Source organism: Caloenas nicobarica, chromosome 13 (genome assembly GCF_036013445.1).
Source record: "Caloenas nicobarica isolate bCalNic1 chromosome 13, bCalNic1.hap1, whole genome shotgun sequence".
NCBI lineage: Eukaryota > Metazoa > Chordata > Aves > Columbiformes > Columbidae > Caloenas > Caloenas nicobarica.
In genome coordinates, this window is record NC_088257.1 from 16,907,853 (window position 1) to 16,931,500 (window position 23,648).

At 40.0% G+C, this 23,648-nt stretch overlaps 1 protein-coding gene across 4 annotated transcripts in view; it reads left to right on the forward strand.

Annotated features, from left to right (window-relative positions):
* Positions 1 to 23,648, forward strand: part of SLIT3 (slit guidance ligand 3) — a 499,513-nt gene that overhangs the window by 348,609 nt on the left and 127,256 nt on the right. For all 4 annotated transcript variants that reach the window (XM_065643840.1, XM_065643839.1, XM_065643841.1 and 1 more), the window contains 3 exons: positions 3,360 to 3,431; positions 15,869 to 16,012; positions 18,654 to 18,817. In XM_065643840.1, the coding sequence (XP_065499912.1) occupies positions 3,360 to 3,431; positions 15,869 to 16,012; positions 18,654 to 18,817 (380 nt within the window). The remainder of the gene's footprint in view (positions 1 to 3,359; positions 3,432 to 15,868; positions 16,013 to 18,653; positions 18,818 to 23,648) is intronic.

Below are 23,648 nucleotides of genomic sequence, written 5' to 3' on the forward strand. Positions count from 1 at the left end.
AAAAAGGGTACCTGTTGGTCTCTCAGTCTTTGTCTCCAGTTGTTACTTTTAAGATCAGCATTGTGAACTTAGAATTAAGCTGTAGCTCACTTTTCTGTTTCTCCCAAAATGTACATCGTATTTAGGGTAATATCTTCTCCACCTGATAGTAAATGATATTTGTCAGACCTGTGTTCTAATAAATGTCATTCTGATTCACTGATTTGCTGCCTATTGGCGGCAATTACTGAGATGATTTTATTTTTATTACATATTAATTTTTTTAGTTTATTTTTAATAAAAAATATTTGGGGCCCAAAGTTTGAGGTGCTAGGGGATAGAAGGAAGGTTGTATTCCTGTGCCAAGCTTGCGCAGGAGCCAGGACACCTGCCTGTCCTGTAATATACGTGAGGGATGCAAGCGAACATATATTTTTAGAACTTCTAATGCCATAGGCATGTGTCTTAAAATTTCACTCTTAAACAGAAAAAAAAAAAAAAGGAGAGCTCTGAGGAAAGCAAGTTTCTGTGCTTTTTATTAGAGTAGATGGAAATACGGAACTTGAGGAATGAGACGCAATGCGTTGTGTCGGTCCCCGTCTCTTTGCTTCTTGCTGGAGGACCGTTGGACTTCAGCTCTGCCATGGCAGGCACACAATGGCATTAGCTAATTTGGCTCTGCGTAGTGCTGAACATGAATATGAATTAGAGACAAGTGCCTGAGCTCTCATACTGACTTTTGTTTAGCTGTTAATTTGTTTGAATGCTAATGTGCCACATGCGCATAAGCACAATTAGGTTTGAAAATGCTGATTTTCTTTTTGTGGCTTCTAAAAATCGAACCTTTGATTTATTTTATAAGCTATTTTAATCTGTTTAATTTCACTCAAAATAATAAAGAGGATGTACAAACACATCCAAGGTTTAAAATTCAGTGGAACACTGCCCTATCACCTTCTGACTCTTAAATTAAAAGTAAATGAAAAATTACTCTAAGAAGAGTAGTTTTTCGATATTTGCATTTAGTAGTATCATAACTAACAATAGCACTGGGTGTGAGCGCTGAGATTTCTTTAAGGTTTTACTTTTCATAAGTGTTTTTACCTCTACAGCCGGAGTAACCTTGAGTCTGGAGTGGGGAATTTTTTACTTCTTGGGCATTTTGTAGAGCTTAGCTTCTCAACTCTTTCTTACGTGCTGTGGCGTTATGCATTATTGATCAGCATTGATGATCCTGCTGCTTCACAAAACTGAGGAAGATGTTCATCCAGCATCACAGAGTTTGTCATCTAAACTTTGTATACAGGTTATGCCCTTGCTGAGGAAATGTTGTTCTGGAAGAGTGGAAGCTGAAATAGAAATATACTGATTTCTGTGGGCATTAACTTAATATTTTAACCTTTTATACATCTTTTATTTGCAGAGGTTTTGCTTTTGCTTCCTAATACAGGTGCTCACATCAGTTTCTTTGTTCAGAAGGAAGTCAGTGAGTCAAACATTTGGATGTTGTTTGAGAGCCCAGCAAAATTCAGTGACTGGAGTATTATCTCATATTTTGAAACTGCTCTCTAAATGGACCTGCTAGACCTTTCAAAGTTAAACCATCATTTCTGTCTAGTTTTGTGCAGAGTATAAAAACCTACATACACTGCACGAAACTTTGTTGAAGAAGGAAATTGTATGTGTCTTCTGAAGGTGAAATTAGGAAGCAATTAGAAAAATCTAGTGGTATTAGCATGAATTACTCACAAACCCCACTAACTGTAACAGCACATTAAAAGCCAACCTTCTGACTCTGCAGTAAATAAAGAGAAATTATGTTACATTTGTTTACAGAAAATATAATGCTAGACGATCATCAGCTTCTTGCATCTAGCAAGAACTGCTGCTAGCAGGAGTTCAGGTCCTGCTAGACTACAAAAGTAATGAAAAATGAAGTTTCAAGTTGAGGTTTTCATATCTAAGTGGTGTTATTTCATTTAGATTCATTTTATTTACGTTCAGAAATGAGCCGATCTGGGAACTCTCCCACAGAGACAATGCTTCCAATGAGTGATGAAGAGTGAACTGAAGTGGGGATACTCTGGGACGGCCAGGGGGTTTGGAAATGGTCCGTCCTGCTAAGTCTTTGGTTTTCAGTATGTTCAAATCACCGTAATATTTCAAGTGTTGAAAGACAGGGTAAGCCAGAATTTCAGCCACCATCCAAGCCTCAGATGGTTATTTGATTCATTGCTGGCATATTATTCCACGTTAAAAAGTTGGAGAATTGACCAGTTTAGTGACACATGAGCAACAAAGTTTTGGCACGAGCTGGTTTATAACCATTTACCACGTCCTGTGTAGAGCATAGAAGTGACAGAAATACCGTTTGTCCCAATGTGAAGTCTATTAAAATGTTTAGATAAGGCATACGATTTTCAGAGGGAGCCCGATCTTCTTCCTTTTTACCAGGACCCGTGTAGGTTCCAAACTCGCTTTCTGGTTTTGGCAAATGTTATCAACGTGCAGACATGACATGAGTAAATACTTTAGCCATTGATTGAAATTCAGATGTTCCTGTCATGTATGGTTTTGCTCTGATATCTGGGTAACACATCTTAGCATAATGGTGGTTTTGTCTGTTTTTCCCTTTAGTTCAATTTCTGAAGCTAATACACGTGTATTTAAAAAAAAAAAAAATTCATATTAAAACTGAATCATGGATATCAGGTTGTATATATTTATGGTTGAATAAATATATACAGCGGCTCCGATTTGTGTGTTAAATCTTTACTGATTTTTATAACTAAATGATACCTAAATTATTTTTGAGTTTCTGAAATATATGTCTGTTTCCAGTTCAGGCTAGATTTCTTTTTATTAGCTGGTTGAAATGGTAACAGCAGCTGGTGAAGCCGTCATATTTTATCCAATGATGCCTGTGTCGCATTTCATGCCAATTATTATATCTTAAGAGATTCAGTTATATGAATTTTTATCTGCAGCCAGCTTGTGTTCCCTGGCTTTTAAATTCACTATCACTGAGCAAAATTCTAGGTTTTTCCATCAGACAATGTGCCTTTCAATGGTTAAAATATTTCTCAGAAGGGCAGCAAAAAAATCCCTCAAGAGAATGAAAAATCTTTCAGATACAGTTTTTGGATGGCGTCCAGTTTCTACATTAAAAATGCTTTCCAACACCAGACGAAGCCTGAATCATAACGACTCATTTAATACCATGTGCTCTCTGAAAAGAAAATGAGAGCAGTAGTTAAATGAAATGCCCACAGATCCCGGGCACGGTGCACAAGATCAATAAAGATGATAATGCAGGGAGGTGGGAGGACACTAAACTCCTCTGTTACTGAAGATTTATTTTGTCTTCCTGAATCTTTCAGAGTGCTCTATGGAAACAAGATCACGGAGATTCCCCAGGGCCTTTTTGATGATCTTGTGTCTCTGCAGCTGCTGTGAGTATGATCCCTTCCTCTTCTTGATTTTACGAACTAGCTAGATTTACTGGGTTTTTTCAGCTTCTGACATTAATATAATCACCTTTTCCCACCAAAAACTCCCTGGGACGTGCTAGTCTGTTGTTTCTGTGTCAGGCAAGAGGGAGGCAAGGGCTGAAAAGGAAAAAAAAGAAGGTGCCAATAGTTTTATAGCGCAGTGTGTATAATGGGTAATAGACATGGAGGATTTAAGTGTGGGGAGGAAATGAGAGACCGAAGTCCAAGGAAGGACATTTGGTCACCGGCTGATGTGCGAGTGGGGTGCCACCTGAGTGTTTTTCCACGTTTAGCGTTTGTGGTTGAATTATCTAGATCCTTGAGGGCTACTGTGTTGCAAGTACCTGCACATGCAAGCAGAATGGCAATATGAAAGATCTTACTGTTGTGAGCCATGCTCAGTCCCATGTTCTGCTTATGCCACATGGGGCTTAGTTACAAGAGGAATGGTTTCAGAATGTATCGTGTATTTGAGTATTGTATGCCATGTGTGATTTAACACATGGGCATGATCGGGGTAAGCTATATATCATGCACTCCTCAGTATTTATCAATGTAGCATAAAAAATCTCCTTAACCAAATGTGAAGTTGCAAATTTCACTCACTCTTTTGTCCGTTATCACACTGGAAACCAGTAACTCCTTCAAAGAGAAGGAAATAAGCTACGATTTCAGCCAGTCAGAACAGGGAGCTGAAGTGAAGTGAGTTTAATATGTATTCCTAGCGTTCTGATTGCCATCATGGATGGCGCACTCAGTAAGAAAAGGTGATATATGATAAATTAATCAATTCTGGTTTCTATCACACAAAACCCTCCACCCCCAAACAAGAAATTATGCGAAATATAAAATAAAGAGTAGCTTTTAGACATGTTATTTTAAGCCTTTCTGCCTGTCTTGACGTAACCAGAAACGAATCTCCAATAGTTCATGATTACCATTGCATGTGTCACTCTGTGATTGCGGTCTTTGCTGCACTTACGTGCTATTTAAAAATCAGCATAGATTTAGACAAGAAATCCGTGAGCAAAGTCAAAGAACTAAAATGAGAAATAATTGAAATCGCTCTGTATGTTAAATGAAGCACTAGTCAGACGTGTAATTTATCCATGAGATCTTAATTGCAAACGTGGACCGCACTGGTTTAGACAAGCAAGAGCACGTGCGGTTTGGTTGTGACAGTCCTTGAGCAGCTGCGACGGTCGGAAGCTGTTCGCCCCCTCTTGCACACAGCCAATTATTTTGTCTTCACCTTTTGCACATCCTTCTTCTGGCAGCTCCATTCCTCCCTCTCGTCCCATACCTCACAAGTTTGTTAGTACGTTAAGTGCCTTCGTGAACAGCCCGCGCAGCAAGAGAAGACTGTATTCGGGGGAGGTGGATTGCCACGTGTGAGAACAATAAACATGAAAGTGCCCAGAGGCTGAGATCGGTACCTGTTGGTAGAACTGGCATGTTAGTCGTTGTCAGGTTGTGTTTGGTACAATAAAGGCACTGCAAGCAAAAGGAGAGATAAAACTTAACTTGTCGCTTTGACTTCTGAGGAAAAACTATATTTTAAAAACCTGAGCTTTATCGTGGTCCTCCCCCTAAATATTTTATGGTTACAAGTTCAAAGTGATGCACAGTTGCTCTGTCTAAGCCTGGACACTTTACAGACAGGACCTTTCCCAGTAGGGAAGATTAAAAAAATCAACACAAGGCTCACGGTGTCCTATAAAAATGTGGGTCTAGAACTTTTGCAGAAAGCATTAAGCAGCTTTCACTGCCTTTATGCTATAGTCCCCGTGCACATGTAGTGCAACCTTTCAATGAATTACACATTTAAGCCCAGTCGCAGTAATTTTCCAGTCTGAATTAGCTCAAGTGATGCTTTTTTGTTAAGGGAGCAGAATCTGTATGCCAGAGAACCATTAGAAGGTATTGTGCTTCAACCATTCAAACGTTCTCAAGCTGAGGAGGTGTGAGTAGGTTGCCCTGTTGTGGGGTTCCTGGAATATTCTGGCTCTGGAGCCTTTCAGGGACTTCTTGAAAGTGCTTGAATGTAAAGTAGCTTTTGGCAAGGAAAGTGATCATGCTTTAAATGCAGACGAATGTCTGCACACTTTTCTGATCGTGACTTTGAAGCAGTTATTATGGCTTCGCTTGTAGTATTTTAATGGATTTAAAAAATAAAAAAAAAAAACAACAAACCTAAAAGGCATTTGTTGGTTTTAGACCTGCTGTTGAACAGTTGGAAGAGTGCCCCATGATTAGATCTAATTTAGTGTTCAGTGGGCTCTAGATTGGATTTCTTCTTATTAGTCTGGAGACACACTGATAAGAATGCTCTGATTAAGGTATCCTGGCAGCCAGTATAATTTCCTAAGTTTGAGCTGGAGCGTTTCTTAAAATATACTGGCATTATGGCAAGGCAGGACACAGTCAGTAAAGGGAAGTCATTGTGGGTCCTGTATAAAATCATTGAGATTGTATTTAGAAGGAAAAAGTAATTTCTGTGAAATTGTAGAGCAGATAATATTGTCATTTACTCTTTTGGATAAGACTCATCAGAGTTTCTCAGAAACGTCGTTATCCTTCTGTTTAAATATACTGTCACAATCTAGGCTCAGATTATTCCACTTTTATTCTGGCCAAATTGTTTTGTGTGAGTGCTTTACATCTGCAGGCAGTACCGCTGACGGCAGAAACACCATAGCTGGGTGAAGTGATGCTCAGCTCAGGCATGACCGCATCTTCAGCTGCCCCATTTGACTTCGCTGGGTGGGAAATGAAGAATTCAGAACAAGTTTTAGACCACCTGGCTAGCATTAGAATTCTGTATTTCTGTCATATAAGACAGAGGTCAGCAAGGCAGCATTATATTTGGCAAGAAAATAACCGGGCATGGTTAGACAATAAGGGGTTTTTGTTGGAGGCGGGTAGTGGTGTGTTGTTTTTTTCTCTTTAAACCGCGTCGGTTTAATTTAAAATGTTACTTCTGAACTCTTCATTATAATTAGCTATCTTAAGTAGTTAATATTTCGCACATAAATAATCACAATTGGATTTCTGCTAAATTGCTGATTTCACTAATCTTTTGTCTTCCTAAATATGCAACTGTAACTGACCCAGCAGCAAACATCGCTGTACAAGTCCAACTGCACATCTGTTCTGTGGAACAGAAGCTTTTCTTGGACTCTTTTTCCTTATCCTGTTTGAAGTTGCCAGGAGAGAGGATGCTAGAAAGCTACTGTAGCTGCTGTACCCTGTCCTCATACATTCTACTTTTCAGCAGGCTGGATCAAGTGTCTTCTGAGAATTTTAGCTCATTTTGGATATGACAGAGCTGGACCGTTTTCTGGAAAGGGATAAGTGGAGTCTGATTTTTTTTTTTTCTTTTTTTTCTTACAATAAGCTGAAACTTTCATTTCATTGGGGCAACAATCTGTCCAAGCTGTGAAACAGTGTTTGATTAATTATCATTGTTTGGATAACCTACATTTGAATATCAAAAGAATGGAGAGGGTTTCAGCTTAAAGTGGAAGTTTTCAAGTGCACATCAGCTGTGGCCAGTTTGAGCTCCTGTCCAGGCGGCCTTGATCACAGGATTATCATTGCAATAAAGTCGAAGTTAGAGAAAACACCTTTTGGGATTTCTCTGTGCACAGAACAAATGGGCCTTGCAGAAGAGAGCACAGCATAGTTTTTAAAATAACTTTGTTCTGTTTGTTTTTCTCTCGGGTATTTATAATTTTACCAGCTGTATATTGCATTATTACGTGATGCCAGCGTTTCCCTCTTCTGCTTGTGCTAACCAGGAATATTTTGAGTTGCTCAAGCGAAGTGTGGAGGAGCATTATGCGGTAATTTCTGTGGTATTTCTGATTAGAAGATGTGTTCATGTGTAACAGTTTGGAGGATGAGGAGGGTCAGAGAGAAGTATCAAAAAAGCTAAAGGCTGCATAAGAGTACCTGAATGTTTTATCCCTTTTAGTTAATATGTAATTGCAGTTATTGAGTGGAAACTATTGAGTTTCCACTAGTGTTATTGAAACTGGTGAAACTAGTGCTATTGAGTTGCCATGGAGTGGAAAGAAGCCACGCACCCTTTCTGATTCTGTTCTGAAAGTCTTTCCTGTTGCTCTCAAAACCAGTTTCACATCTAGTAGATTATTACAAATATTTGCTTTTGTTAATTAAAACCAAACCTAGCATTCAAAAATGCAAGAATTAAATCTGATTTAGTTTATATAGACCTTTTAAAACAGGATTGTATAAATGTAATTTTAGGACTGTATAAATAGTCCTAAAATTCCATTCGGTCTTTTGAAGGCAACCGCGAGGCTGATGTGGCCGCCGGTAAAAATGGGTTTGACACCCCCATCCTTAGACTAACCTTGGGCTGTCTAGAAGCTGGAATATATTAAAATGTCCTTCTCCGCTGCCTTTCAGTTTCCCCGGAATGCGGACAAGCTCTTCCAGGAGCCCTTGGGTTTTGCCAAAGTGTCCGCCAGTCACCGCGCAGGGGGCACAACGCAACCCTGCGCCGCTCTTGCTCTTCCAGCAGCCCCGTGACAAATAAACCTGAGGGTTTCTCCGCTCGCTCCCGAACGAGCAGACGCGCAGAGCCCGTCCGCAGGGACACGGCGAGTCGGGGACACCGCGTTTGTTAACCGGGGTTTTTCATATCTAAGTAATACGCTTTCCTCTCTGCAGCCATATTAAACCAAACATTCTAGGAGCCTTTTTATTACATTTATACACTGTGTGATTCACGGTGCTCTATTTCCTGCAACAAGAAGGTATCATAAAATTTCTACTGTTTAAAGAGATTGTATAGCAAAATAATATAGGGGATGAAATCTAATTTTTCAAATGTCTGGAAAGCATCTTTTGCCTTGAGGAAAATTACTTTGCATAGTTGCTAATCGTACAAGCGCTCAGGCGTGTCGATCCTAAATCTTATGGCTGAGATCCCCATGGCTTGCTGGGCAAGATAGAATCCCTGTAGTGGACTCTGTCTTGATGTTGCTAGCAGTAGATATACTCCTGGGGTACGTATATATTGAAATCAGAGGTTTGTTGAATTCCTCTCTCATGAAATGAAGCCAACAGCTCACAGCCTTCTCCTCTTCCTCCTAATGTCTGACCATTAGGGAAAACTCAACATTGTAGTTGGAAAAGACCAATACTCATTGGTGCCTGGAGCCTGACATATTGACAGACAAAGTAACTTCAAAAGCGGTGAGAAATTAGAGTTCCAGATCAATTCATCTGACCTGGGTTAAAACTGGAACTAGATCTAACATTTGCAACTTCAACTGACCTTCATTTAAAATAGACTTGCATGAAGTGACAAGTTGTGTGTGTACTTTCCCAAAATGCAACCAGTCAAATTTTGCTTTGAATGATTCTCCTTTTTCACCATTTTTTTAATGCTGTTTCTCCTCGGATGAATAGTGAGATACTTGGTACTCCCATAGCTCTTCTTGTAAGGTTGTTTGGAAAATATCTCCATGGCAAATTTGCCAAGTTTGAAGTGTTTATGTTGATTTGTAATTGTAAATTGAGTCCCGGTACTTAAGAGCTTTAAATAGAATCTACCAATTACTTATTGTATACTTTTTGAGCTTGCTAGAAGCTCAAAGAAAATCCAGTGAAGCATAAGCCCATTCAAAGGATTTGGGAAAAAGCAAAAAATACGAAATTACTCTAAAGAATGTACATCTATTCCAGTGTTTTGTATTGTATACATTACACTGTTATATCTGTTAAGTAGCATTAAACAGTGATGCAAACAGTATATAAATGCCAGAATAAAGAAATTACAGTTTTCCATTTCCAAGTCCTTCATAGCACAGTAGTCTCTCCTCCTCCCCATAGGAATCTTCTGAGCTTTAAGTGATGTATGAAATCTTCTTCTTCCATGGAGTTCTTCATTTTTTCTCATGGAGAAGAGACGACAAGCAATAAAATAGAGACCTTCCGACTAGATATAAGGGGAAGCATCTTCACAGTGACAAATCAGGCAGTGGAGTGGGCTGTCCGGAAAGTTTTGCGTTCTCTGTCCTTGGAGATTTTGAAGACCAGACTGAATAAAACCCTAAGCAACCTGCTCTGACCTGATAGCTCACCCCATTTAAGGCAGTCTAATAGGACAAGAAAACTCTCAAGCTTCCTGCCATTCTGAATTATCCCATGATCTGATGAAGTAATTATTTCTCATAGAAAGCAAATATCTGCATGAAATATCTATCAATTGGTCACGCTTTGAGAGGGTTTCAGACCAGGTGACCTCTGGAGGTCTTTTGCAACCTGTGTCCTTTCTGGGTTCTGTGATTCTAAATTCTTAGCAAAATGACACAGAAACTTTTCCCTTTATTACTCAAAATATTTCTGGCTGCAGCAGAGATGCTATGTGAGCCTTGTCCTGCTAGTCCAGGACAGAATACTCCGCACAGACCTGTTTAATAGCTTTAGAATTGTTTTCAAGCCGTTTGCCTCAAGCCTTTTTTCCTCCTGATTTCTGCATTTAGGCTGCTATTGTAGTAATATTACTAAACTCAATAGCTGCTGTTGAAGTGAGGGAGCAGCATCTGCCAGACGCAGAAATACAATTACAGTCAAGCACTGGTGAAAGACTAAAGCAGCATCTGCCTTTTCCGTGTCACTTCTGTAGCCTGCCTGCAACTTCCCAAAACAACCGGTAGCTCGTACGTCAGCGTGTAATTCATTAGCTCTTCTGACGCCAGCGCTCCGGGCTGGACTCACCTGACAGAAGCTCCCCTAGTTATTATTACACAAGAAACTATCTTCCTGATCGTGCAGGAAGCTGAGAAAATGGATTTGTTCTGTTGTGCATCTGAGTTACCATGTGGTTATCTAAAATCAGCTATGACCTTACCTGCAGGTGTGAGTTAGACAGTATTGAGTCTTGAATAACGGAAGTCCAGATGCTGTGACTAATAACTATAATTCTCCAGGTAGTGACACGAGTACTGCAGGATTGGTTTGTGGATGTCGTTCAGCTGGAGTTGCAGTCTTTTGGACCAGAAATGAAAGGACATCTTTAAAATCTCTCCGAAACAGGACTGTCAGACTGCTCTGTGCTTCCTTCTTAACTCGTGACCAGCTCATGACTTCCCCATTTTAATTTATGTTGAATAAATTTGTCATCACCATCACCCAGTTTCCTGCACACGGAGTAACACTCAAAGCTGGTTCAAGCCAGCATGATGATGATTTCACACTGCTTATTATCAACTGAAGTACTGACAGACTGTTCAGTGGTCAGTCATCACGTTAGAAAATGAAAATTTTAGTAGACGTCTAAATATCTTGACACAGTGAGAGGCAGTCAGATTGCTCCCCTAAACTCCAGGCCATTTTAAACCATTCCTGGAGCCTAATGTAATTATTTTGCCAATAAGCAAGCAGGGACAGACACATTTCCTTCATTAGACGTTGCTTGTCGTTGATGGCTGGGAAGATGACGTACTTGACTAGATACTTCCGTAGTGGCACTTCAGCTGTTCTCCTGAGATAAGTTATGTTAAATCAAATATGACGATGGATTCCCTATAAATTTCAAGAGAAAATGCTGGGGGGGGAGGGGGGAAGTTTTTTTTCTTTTTGTACCAGGTATTGTATATCCTAAGGAATGGTTTCTGCCAAGAATCCTTTCTTTGCTGCCCTACAGTGCCTTTAAATGTAGATGAAGCCTTTAACTAGTGATATTCTATAGAAGTCATGTATATTCAATTTTTATTCTGCTGTTACCCAAGCAAAACTGTTGCCCAGTTCTCCTTTTCCATACAAGTCTCCTATACATTTTACATCTGCCTTTTCCTGATGAGTTCTCATTTTCCCAGGTGGAGTCTGGCATGTGGGATGTGCCAGCCAGTTCGTGGGATGCTGGACATTTTCATTCCCATCATGTCATCGTCACTGTCAAAACACAAAGCCCGTGATAAAGAGAGAGTTTTCCAGTGGCTCTGTGCGACTTTTCTCCCTGACACTTTTCTTTTGGCTCATTAATGTACTTCGGATGGCTTCTGGTCCACCCTGTCGCAGCAGAAGTCAACTCGCAGTCTCCAGCATGTGTTAAGGTTGCTATGCTGCTGGTTTGTTCTGCGAGTTTTGTAGCTATGCTGATAGTTTGATTACTTCACTTGACTGAGCTGAAAATACACGCACTGCTAAGGGTAAAAGCCATATAAACATCCCCGTTTGCTCTTAAAAAACAATTTATTCAATCATTTTTGGTTTGGAGTTCGAAACGTTATTTAAATGTTAATCACTTGAAACTGTGCTTGGGCATATAATTCAATTATGGGACCATCTTAATTATGCAGATGGTGCTTATGAGCATCTGATACAATTGCAGTGCCAATTCGGTACACATTCATTCAAAGGGCTTAGCTGAAGCACATTATTATTTCAATGTGTGTGGACAAATTCACTTTTTCAGGAAATGGGTTCATGGAATTGTAGTACTGCTCTGCTCATTGCTTTCAATGGTGTGTAAACCACAAGGTCTTTAACCATTCGCCTGTATTCTGAGGTGGTCCTAAGGCTTACGAGCGATTTCTTCATGTTTTTAACATACCCAGGGGGATGAAAATGGAGACTTGAGTTAATAATCCATCATCCCCCTGCGTAGCAGGCGGCTTTATTTCTACTTGAATTTTTAACCTCCTTTTGAATGCTGCACCACATCTGGAGGCCGTGTGTAAATCTCATCCAATCAAGCTGATAACAAAATAGGAAAATTAGTGGAATTTACTTTCACTGTAAACCGGTGCAAAATAAATACCATGTGATTCTTGCTAAAATAAGATTCAACTTTTAACGTTGTCCCTTCTTTTGGTGTGAGTCCAATAAAAGGAAGCCTTAGTAGGTTTTACAGCGTGGTTCAGTGCTTAAGGAAGATCAGTGTTTCTGCTTCCTGGAATATGTTTTTCTCATCCGCCTTTGTGTTAGTTTAAAAAAAAAAGAAAAAAAAAATCTTATAACCACTTCTAACTCCATGTGAGTCAAGCCTTGTATACCTAATTGCTAATTAGATGCCATTAGCAGGGCTGTGGTAGTGAAGAAAGATTAAGCAAAGAATTGGCATTTATATAGGGGAATATTCATAGAGGGATATTTTAAAATATCTGAGAGTTTTGAAAGGATTGTAAACGGTAATGCATCTGGCTGAAAGTTTAACTCACAGTAAGTAGGAGGAGAAAATTTTCAGGGATGGTTTATTCTGCTTTCTCACAGTTTTTCCCTTCTCCTCACCCCCTTTTCACTGATTCTGACAAGGAACAGGACATTAATCTTTCTCTTTTCTCACCGAGTATGGCCACATCTTTACTGCTGTTGAGCACACTATCTGTCCACTTCAGATTTAGGTCCTGCACATACATTGCATAGATGATATACAGAATAGGTATTGGCACCTCAGAAAAACTTGGTAGGACCTGAATTCCCACTTTGAACAGTCTGCACAAGCACTTTCCTGTTCCAAATTACTTTCTCGGATCCTTAAAGGAGAGAGCGTGCCGCTGTACTTGTGTATCAGTTTCTCTCATTTTTGGTATTTAGCTCTTACAGAAATGCCACAGATTATATCACCATGAATCTAGTAATTGAAAATTCATGCCAGGAATACTTGTCACGTTGTAAATTCTAATTGCTAGTACTGGGTTTATTCATGTTTTGTTGAAAATAATCAGAGAATGAATTTGATGCGCTGCAGTTCTAGGTCAGCTTTGCTCTGAGGGTTTATTAAGTGGGATTGGTGATGGTTGGACTTCAAGGCCACTCTTTGCGCAGGAGTGAACAGCATCTGCACAACACAGCTCTGCCGTGTGCGCGCTTCTTAAGCATCACAAAAAGACACGCGGTTGTCCACATATACAAATACAACTGTAGTTCAGTTGTAAATTCTCTTATTACTGTGATTAGTTTCATTTTTGCTTTATGTTTTGTTGCAAGTACTGCTTGCAACATAAAATATTGCTATAATATTAGAAAGAAAATTAGTATCTAGCAAAAGAAATTGAAGTGCATACTTGCTTTCAGTGTTCTTCCTGTATAACTTAGGTGCCAACGCTCTGTCGTGAAATGACCCATCTAAGCTAATGTGTGAACCTAAAAACAGCGTGGGACCAGCACACAAGGACAAGGGATAAAAACCAAAGGATTTGTAACGCCTAAGTGCATGTCTGGGGATATTGTCGAAAACTCAGTAGCTGACTCTGCCTTCTTGCTAACCTGTTCTTTACGGAAAAGATAATGTACAAGCTTGAAAGAGAAATGCATAATACACGAGAACCGAAAGAGAATGCAGACTGCTTTGGCTGGGACATACGAATGGCTACTAGAAGCAAGTAGTAAGAGATGACATTGATGTTTGCTGTTGGAAAATCTCAGAAGTGGAATGCATGGGAGCAATTGTTCTGTAGCCTACTATCAAAATTACCCTGTTACTTCTAGTGGAGTCAAAGGAAGCATAGATTAGGTGTCACATAATTATCAGTCACAAAAACAGAGATTCCAGGGGGATCATACTAGTGCTGCTTATGATTTCATAAAATTATTTTAGCTATTAGTTCATGCAATAATGTAACCTCATTTATCCATCATTGCCTTCTATGGGACTTTCTCTTATGTCAAACTTTATTTTCCACAACATATAAAGAAGAAAATTCAGGTAAATTGATATTGACTTTTCTGTAGGCTAGAAAGGTGAGTTCGGCTCTGACGTCCTCTTATTCCAAAGCATTGCATTCGTCTTCTTCTTGAGAAAAGGACTCTACTCAAGTATGCGTCCATCTTTTATGCGTCACAATTACTGTAGCCATCTACTGTGGTAATGAGGTTCTGCCCAAACAACAATAGGAGCATAAAGTGTAATGAGTGTAAAACGTTCCAGAGGTTTCAGCAGCGCAAAGGCAGGTGCTATGCAGAGGAAGCACCTTCTGAAGTTATTTTTTGGAGCAAAAGAAAAGCATCACGTGCAGCTGACAAGCATGTGTTTCTTCCCCGGTAGGTTGCCCTGTTGTCCGTAGTGGTGTATGTGCAATGTGTTGAAACTGGGAGCTCCCTGTGGTGTTAATGGTGTGCTTAAGATGGTATATTTGCTTGCAGAGGATGCGGACAACAGAGGATGTCTTTACCTTTTTTCCTATAAACATATTTGTCCTCCGATTGAGTATTAATGTGACCGAAAGATCTGGGTTTACGGCATCTATTGTTTGCAATGTACCATTTTTCTCAGGCTGACAGTAGGCAAAAGATGTGTGTTTTGGCTTTGTGAGAAGAAGAGATCATTTCCTGCCTATTGGCCTTCAAAGTATAAAATACCATATATGCAGATGACAAGGTTAATTGTTCTTGTGTTTGATCGTCTCAGAGAGAAATCCAGTTTGCTGTTGGGATTGTATATACTTGTTATACTTGACAGAACTTGGACAAGTACTTCACAAAATTTTCTGGGTTCTGCCAACTGGCTGCTGTGTAGATGTGCAGAATATATATTAAAAAAAAAAAAAAAAAAAGTAAATAGCTTTCATGCTGCTTTTCCACAACTGCAGAGGAGTCTGCTGTAACTGGAAAGGAGTAGAATTGTAGAAATGTGGAACTGTTGACCAATGGAGGTTGGAAGGGACCTCGAGTGATCAGTAGCCAGTGAGACTGGAGAACCCTTGCTCAAAGCAGAGCCTCCTGGTTGGGTCAGAGCAGGTTGCTCTTGGCTTTGTTTGGTGTCATCTTGAAAACCTCCAACGGCGGAGATGGCACAACTTCTCTGAGCAGCCTGGCCCACCGCTTGGCTCTCCTTGGGTATGAAGTGAGCTTGCCTTTCAGTCAGTTTTAGTCCAGACCTTACACTTCTCTCTTCCTGTCTCTGAGGACAATCATGTTTACTTTCCTTCCATGATCAAATTAACCCTGCATTGCTTATTGAAACATGTCAGACTTCTAGAATTTCAGTTAGACTTAAGACCGCCGCTGGTAGAGAAAATTTTTTAAAAAAGGTTCTTCTCATTGTGGACTTTGTGCGTGAGTGTGTGTGTAGAATAGCAAGGTGGGGAGTATTTGCCATTTCTGTGTATATTAAACTGAAGACTTATTTAAATATTTGAGTAGACTTTTGAACAAATGGGGGTGCTCAGTTTACCCAAAAAGAAGGTGTTTTAAGATAGCTGACATTCTTATATGTCTGTATATTCCCCAGCTATGAGAGTAGTAATGTTGGCTGTGGGGTTTTTTCACCTTATTAATGTAACAGGCAAATGAAGACCTCTAAATGTGGGTTGGCTTTGGTGACCGGGTTAATATTTTTTTAGATTTAACCCCAAAGTTCAGTCTATCTTTATTTGATTATTACAAGATTAATGAATTACAAACCTTTCCTCTGTTTTCAGGCTTCTCAATGCCAATAAGATCAACTGCCTGAGGGTAAACACGTTCCAAGGTCTGCATAATCTCAAACTGCTATCTCTTTATGACAACAAACTGCAGACCATCAGCAAGGGGCTCTTTGCACCTCTCCGATCGATCCAGACTCTGTGAGTATGCAGGCGTATCATAAATGACAGCTCTCTCTTTTTCCCCCAAAGATGTTGCCGGTCTTTGCAAAGGCTTTGCATCTGACATTAAGACAGTTTGGAAGAGACCCCAAGGTAGAAGCCCCTCCTTTTCTGACAGAAATAAAAGGAGCAAGAAAAAGAAGTATTGCATAAATTCAGCACAGCCAGCTATCGATACAGCCTGCCCATGGCGACAGAAATGTCACAAGTTTATTAAGCTCCCAGAGTAATTCATTCATACTGTTTGTTGGGAAGGTAATACGTAAATTGGACTCTGTCCTGTGTATCAACAGCAGATTCCGTTAAACCCGTTGCCTCACAGTTTTTAATGAGCTAGTGACATGGCATCTCTCCTTATTGGGTCTGAGTCCTGCCGTACAGTTCGTGACTTCTGAAATCATATGAAATCATATTTCAGCTGACATTCCACATAAGGGAAATGATACATTGTAGTACTAGAGCCGTTAAGAAAATCCACTAAGCATTTTCTAAGAGTCTTTGAATTGGAGGCATAAGGAGAAGAGGGATCAGAAGCAAAATTGGAAGCAAAAGTATAGAAATGACTCAGTATTTTACAGAAGAAGGTGTCATCTTAAAGCTGTGAGTAGTGAGATAATAAGGTAAATAGTACTCTTTCAGAGCTGGAGTTGGCAGCCCGATAGAAATGAAAAACAAGGAAGAACCTCCTCACCCAATATTGTGCGTGTTTACGTATATTCATGTGTGCATATATAGATATAAGGCTATGTGTGTTTATGTAGTGTGTAAGTATGTGCATTTCCAGTCTTTATGTGTATGTATGTGTGTGTATATATATGTATATGCACACGTAGTGCAATATGCACATTATATATGTATATACATACGTGTACTATAGTACTGGAAATGTATATATACACGTGCACATGTATATTTTAATGCTGGAAATGCATTGGCCGAATTAGTTTTATAAATGCTGCCTGCTGCCTCCTCAGGCAGCCACAAGCACAACCTTAGTTTCCAACCGAGACCTGGCCAGTATATATTGCTGCAAACCATTAAGGCAGAATAATCATATACAGCCTCTCCCCAGTCTTGTCCCCCCCCACCTCTACCATACTTTTTTCTGCTGAACATGCTATGTATGTACATCGATATATAGATATAAAAACAAGGGCGAAAGAGAAGGTTCCTATACAGAGGTGTGTAAGATTTGTCAGATTGACCAACAGGCAAAACACTTAAGGTATAAAAACTTCTCCTTGGTTTCCCTGGGGTTTTATTGGCACTCCTCATGACAGTTACTTAGAATGGACTTGTTGCTTCACACTGAGACACTTTTTCATGAAATGTTTTGATTCATTTTCCCATTTTTAGTACTCCAAGTGATTGCCATTTTCTGCCTTTTTTTCTAGAGCTGCAAACCCAGTCCCATATCCTGTCTCTATATGCTTGCTTGTTCTTTGGGCCTTTCACACCAGGAGCGGCTCTATTATGACAGTAATCTTTAGTTTCTTCAGGCACTTTCTGCTATGTATGCTTTCACTTCCCACCCCTTGACAGCCCTTGCCCTCTTGTGTTTTATACTTATTCTGTTAAGTGACAGTTCATAAATATAACTGCAAACAGAAAAGAAGTTTCTGCAGTTGGAAAAAAACCACACTAACAGCACCAGAGCAGAGTTCTGGTGAGGCTATAACTTTACACCTCTGTCCAAACCAAATTGAAACATCTGTCTTTTTAAACTGTCTTTGTAGTTATTGGAGAGCTGCGTCCTGCTCTCTTGGAAGTCAGAGGGACTGGTGCAAGTTAACTGAGATCAGAGTCAGGCTCTGAGAAAGACCTGACGAGCTCTCCTGGGATGGTGCTCAACTTTATCAAGCAGAATGAATCATAAGAGCAGCAGAGAAATGCTGTTTCTCTCTAAGATACCCCAGCAGATTAATACTAACAAAGTCTAAATATGCAGTTAAAGTCAGTGCTTTAATGCCCGTTTCCAATTATATGGGAAATATGTTGTGCAAATTTTGGTGCAGGATTGAGTCAAATTCTACCTTGCATAAACAGTTCAATCTCAAAAGTAAAAATTTTTGGTCCAGGAAAAATTACGTATAAGGGGAATACTATTACACATGACGAGTATATGCAAATATCAATTTCATTCTTGAGAGAAGACCTCTGGATCACTTCTTGCTTTGCCCGCAGATCCAAGGCACCTTACCAATTCACATTTTGATCTCTAGGAAGCCGAGCTTGCCAATAAAATTTCTTTTAAACCCAGATACAAAATGATCTTCAGGCCAGGTGCATCTAAAAAGGTGCATTTCTCTCAAAAGGCAGCATATCAAGCTCGCAGCAGAAAATATTTGGCTTTGTAGGCAGGAGGTCTGTGTCCTTCAAAGCAGGCTTTGCTATCTTAATTTTTGTTTCCTCTGTGAACGGACTTGCAGCAGACGTAATGAGCTCCCAAATGTGATAGTCCACAGAATTCTCCCATTCATGCGCAGCTCTGTGTGGCTTCCGCCAGGCCTGGGTTTTTGGAAGCTTATTCAATTACTCTTCAGGTTTGCGTTTGTGAAAAACAGTGATGGAGTACAGTGTCACAGGTCACTTCTGATTAAACATCCCATCCTTCTCGCAGACATTTAGCTCAGAATCCATTTGTGTGCGACTGCCATTTGAAGTGGCTGGCTGATTACCTGCAGGATAATCCGATAGAAACCAGCGGCGCTCGATGCAGCAATCCGCGTCGCCTTGCCAACAAACGAATCAGCCAGATCAAGAGCAAGAAGTTCCGCTGCTCAGGTAATTCATTTATCCAGGCTGTACTGCACTTTCAATTCAGAAATAAGCAGGTCCAGAGAGCCTACTAATCGAATCTGCAAGACAGTGTTTGCTATAATGGATATTATGGAGCATCTTTTAAAATTAAATTTGGAAAATTCAGTTAGTTCTCCAGAAAGCCAATTACCTTATGGATTTAAAAAAAAAAAAAAAAAAAAAAAAAAAGGAAAGAAAAGAAAAAAAAAAAAGCCAGTCTATAGCTGTCTTCTGTGTGTCTCCTAAAAACAAAGAAAAGGGAAAAGCTTGTGACATCTAATTTTAAAGAATTACTAGGTTATAAAATGTCTGAGGAAAACAATGAAGATGTGTATTAATCCATGTGGCAAATGTCATAATTTGAAGGGCTGGAAGGTGGATGGATTGTCGTCTGAACTCTTATTGACCTTAATGAGAGCTGAGCTCAAGTAAGTTCTCAGACCTAAAAGGCTGTTAGATTTTCATACAGCTGGCAATGGGCATTTCTGACCTAGGATGTGAGTGAACCTGACGGTGAGGGGATGGCATCGATTCACATACTTTCCTAGGTTTTTGTTTTACATATATCTACAAGAAACGTGCTCTAATTCAACTAAACCTGCTATTGAAGTTGGTAAGATTTTTTTTATTTTAGTAAGTTTTGAATCAAAACATGCATCGTAGTTTAGGCAAAGATTTTGTGTTGTGGGCTAGATGGAAAAGTGTTTCCACCTGAAAATAACCTCCCAAGGAACGTAAACACCTTTTTCTCAGTCCTATCCGTTCTTTATTTATGGTCCAGCTACCAGTAAAAGGACGTTTATTGCCTTATACAGCACAGCTAAGCAGACTGCTGCTTCATGTGTTTTTTTGTATTGGTTGTATGTATTTTACATTACTGCATTTTTGTATACTGTCAAGACAAGCAGGTTTCAGTGAGCAAGTCTATTAGTGTGCACTGAGAAGAAAAATGACTGTTATTGATGGAGTACCTTGCAGTGTTTTCTGTAAAAATTACTATGATTTTTGTCTTTTTCCTCTGGGAAAAAAAAAAAAATTACCATGATTAACTGTGTTCCTGGTGGTAAAAGATTAATGAGTCTAGATGGGGATGCAGCATGAAGCTGAATGGCAGCAGCCCAAAACAAGCCGTTGTGCTTTGTGTGTCTCTGCGAGCAATATGCTGAGCTAAACCTTCTCTTTATGGGGAAAATAAAATGAGGATAACTTCATTTGCAGTCAGGTTTTCTTGGGCATGCTTGTTAAAGTCTTCAATCACTTGTGACTCAAGCCACGAAATTTATAACCAGAACTGAAATTATGACATACTTTTGTCTAGGTTTTTGGATTCTGTCCAACATAGTAACAAGATAATTAGTCAGTAATATTCATATTTAACGAAACTGGAAATGAAAATGCATAAATATAATTTAGAAAGGAAAGCAGACTGCAGAAACAGATCAGTATAAATCTGTACCCAATTTGCCATTGTTATTTTCTTCTGCTTTTTTTAATCGGCTAGAGAAATTAATGTTATGGATGTGCATGCGTGCCTTGAGCAATGGTACAGGCTATTGGATAAGGCAAACGCCATCTGATATCATTTATGAAAGGTCGTGACTAAGATGAGCAACAATGCATAACACAGTACCTGGTAGTGTTGAGAATAAGGTCTGGTGTGAGTTCTTATCTTGGGGGTCCTTTCCTCAAGGCATTAGGCTGTTTTTCCCTTGGTCTCCAGTTCTACGAGTATATCAGAACCACATGGAAAAGGCAGAAACCTGACTTACGAAGGAGGAGAGCGGGGATTGTACAGCTACAGAACAAAGATTTCAGCTGCATGAAAACTAATTCTATTCAAAAGCTCAATAGAGACGATATCCTTGCCTGCAGAGTTTCCAGATGGCAGTGAGATACATGGAACTCGACTCGCTGTCTGCGCACATGAGACGGGGGAATGTCTAATGGTTTAGAAGAATCCTGGTTTGTAAATCAGTCCAGAGAACAGACATCCTTGGCACCTGTTGTGCTCAACTTGTCCCTTTGAATCATGACTGCTTCAGACTTGGCGTTTAGCAGGAATTTTCCATGTTTCATCCCAGGATTTAACACAGCACGTCTCTGTGCGGAGACGTCCGTGAGGTATGAATCCTCATCATTCAAAGTCAGACTTTGAGCGGTGCTTCGTGTTATCCAGGGATGAGCCTGCACAATCCCGCTGGGATGCAGTGCTCAGCAACTCAACGGCGTCCTTGCTGCCTGTGGGTTTCTCCCAGTCCGGTTTTTACATCATTCGCTCAATTTTTATTTGAAATCCTTTTGTAAATGTGCGTCTCTATTTTCAAAGGGTTCTTGTTTCAGAATCCTGATATTTTAATGTAGCTTGTTTAATACATTTAGTAGATGTCAATGGTCAGAAAGATGATTTTGGGGGGGCAAAAAGCAGTAGATATGAGGGTTTTCTTAAGGAAGCAATGTGAGGGATTTAACCCTGACCTGGTCTTTGACCTTTGAGAAGTCATGAGGACGCACAGCAAGTGTGAGCTCTGTGGGAGTAGAGATACTCAGCCAGTGTCAGGATCACACCCATGAGTAGTTAAATTTAGGTGATCTTAATACCTTGGCATCAGGGAAAGGACCGGTTCTGAAGTCATAAAATTCTGAGGTTGTCCTGAAGCAGTTTGTGTGTTTTCCAGATTTATTTGGATTCTGAAAGGTATCGTAAAGGGGACTGTCAGGAGGGACCTGGCGGGAGAAAATAGGAGATTGTTCAGGAAATTAAGAGAAGAAAGGGAAGTGCTCTTTGTGTGAGGACAGGAGAGAGGAGTGGACAGCAGGAATGGGGAAGAAAAGCTGAGATGTTTCAAGTTTCATCAATCTGAAATGCTAGAGGAGCATCAAGAGGGTAATGTCAAGAGGACACATTCAGAGGTGCAGATGGGCTAAATAGAACCGTATTTCATTAATTAAATGAGACCGTAAAGATAAAACTATGCAGCATAGTAAAAAAAAAATTAAAATAATCAAATCTAGAAAACTATGTTCTGCAAATTGTTTCCTCCAGTTTTTATTCCAGCTCCCCACCATCCTTTTAGATGGTATTTAGCAATAAGAACTTGCCTTCTTCTTTTAATTCATCATTGAGGCACTTTTCCCAGATGCTATTTCCTCCCTGAACCAAATGACTCAAGCTTTTACTGATCATGATGGAACAACATCTGCAAAGGTTATGAGTGGCCATAGGAAGGAGATTCTTTGCAACAGGTAGAAAACATACATAATTCTTTTTAAAAGGAGAATTGGAAGCATTATAGCATGAAATGAAGGAACGGCGGGGAAAGGGTCATGTTTTTGCCTGGGGCTGTGAGACAGGCAAAGCTGTTGAATATACTGTCGAATGTGTTTAAGCCTCAGATTGCAACAGATACTATTTTCCATATTTTTCTGCCTCCATTTAATGCGATGCACCAAAATAATAATAAACCTCCCCCTTGTTCAACTCTCCCCACACAGCTATAAAATCTGAGACTAAAAAAGGTTTTTCTTGAAAGAGAAATTGGAGGAACAGGCTGTGACTAATTCTCTTCCATTTCTGTTTAGAAAGGGGGAATACTGTCATTTTCAGTGGCAACAGTAGAATTCCGATGATCGTTTTCTTTTTGGCTGCATCTGCCCAGTGTCCACCCAGGGATCCAAATGGTGCTTGCCAGTGTTAGGTCACTGGAGGCTCCCATTCTTAGTACCAACAGGGAGGGGGGCGGAAAGAAAATCTTGTGCCCAGTAGCATTTGATGAAGTTCACTACGCAGCAGTTTTGTTTTCTGAAGCAGCGCCGAGTTTTAGGAGGAAGGGAACTGAATCTATGAGCAGATTGTGTTGTCTCTGTGGTAGCTTATTGTCACTTCAAGAGCTGGCAGGATCCTTGATTGCTGTGTGACACTGTGTACGAAATAGCTTTTGCAGAGAGCTGCCCTTGTATTCAGCTGTATATTTGTTCCTCGAGATATGTTTGTGTTTTTCAGTATATTGTGTATTTCAAAAGTGATGAAAGTTCCACCCGCCATACTGACACAAACCATTTCTGATAACAATCAAAGTGTATGTATATCTACGAGCAACACATCGCGAAAGCTTTTTATCTTCTGATTCTTAGAAATAAGAATCTTAGAAATAAGGTTACTATTTGAAATACTATGAAATAAACCTCTCTTGCAGTTTCCTCTTGCATTGAGGCATGCGTTGGATCTAGGTGACTTTAATTACTTACTTCTCTTCCAGATAGTGCTGCACAAATCAAAAGCACGGGGAATAATAATAGGAGGACAATGGACCATCTGCCTGGATAATTCTCTCCTGTTTGGACGCTGCCTCTTGTGAACCCAACCCAAAGCAGAGCCAGCTCTGTGGTACCTATGGATGCAGAGCTTGCATGCTCAGGGCTAGTGTCATTTCTTGTGCTATGCCGTTATTAGATAGTAATGTAATTGCTGGTTGTTGACTCATAATTTTTGAAGGTATTTGATAAAACCTCTTCTTACTAGTTGCAGTTTTCCTCCTAATTCTTCATGTGTCTTTTCTAGCCTCTGTCTTCATAGATATTCATCTTTCTTGGCGTACCTGTCTACCTTAGAACAGAGTTCCTGTTACTCGTGATCACCTGAGTTTTCCTTCCCTCTTCTCTGCGTTGTTTGAGCCTTAGAAGCACAGACGTGCAATGGATGGAGTGCTCCCAGCCAGGAGAACACGGCTGCACACCAGGGCTTCTGGTCCGGTCCCTGCGGCAGTTCACACTGTCCCTTGGTCTCCCTAGGTTATCCCTTCTCTGCTCTTACCAGCAC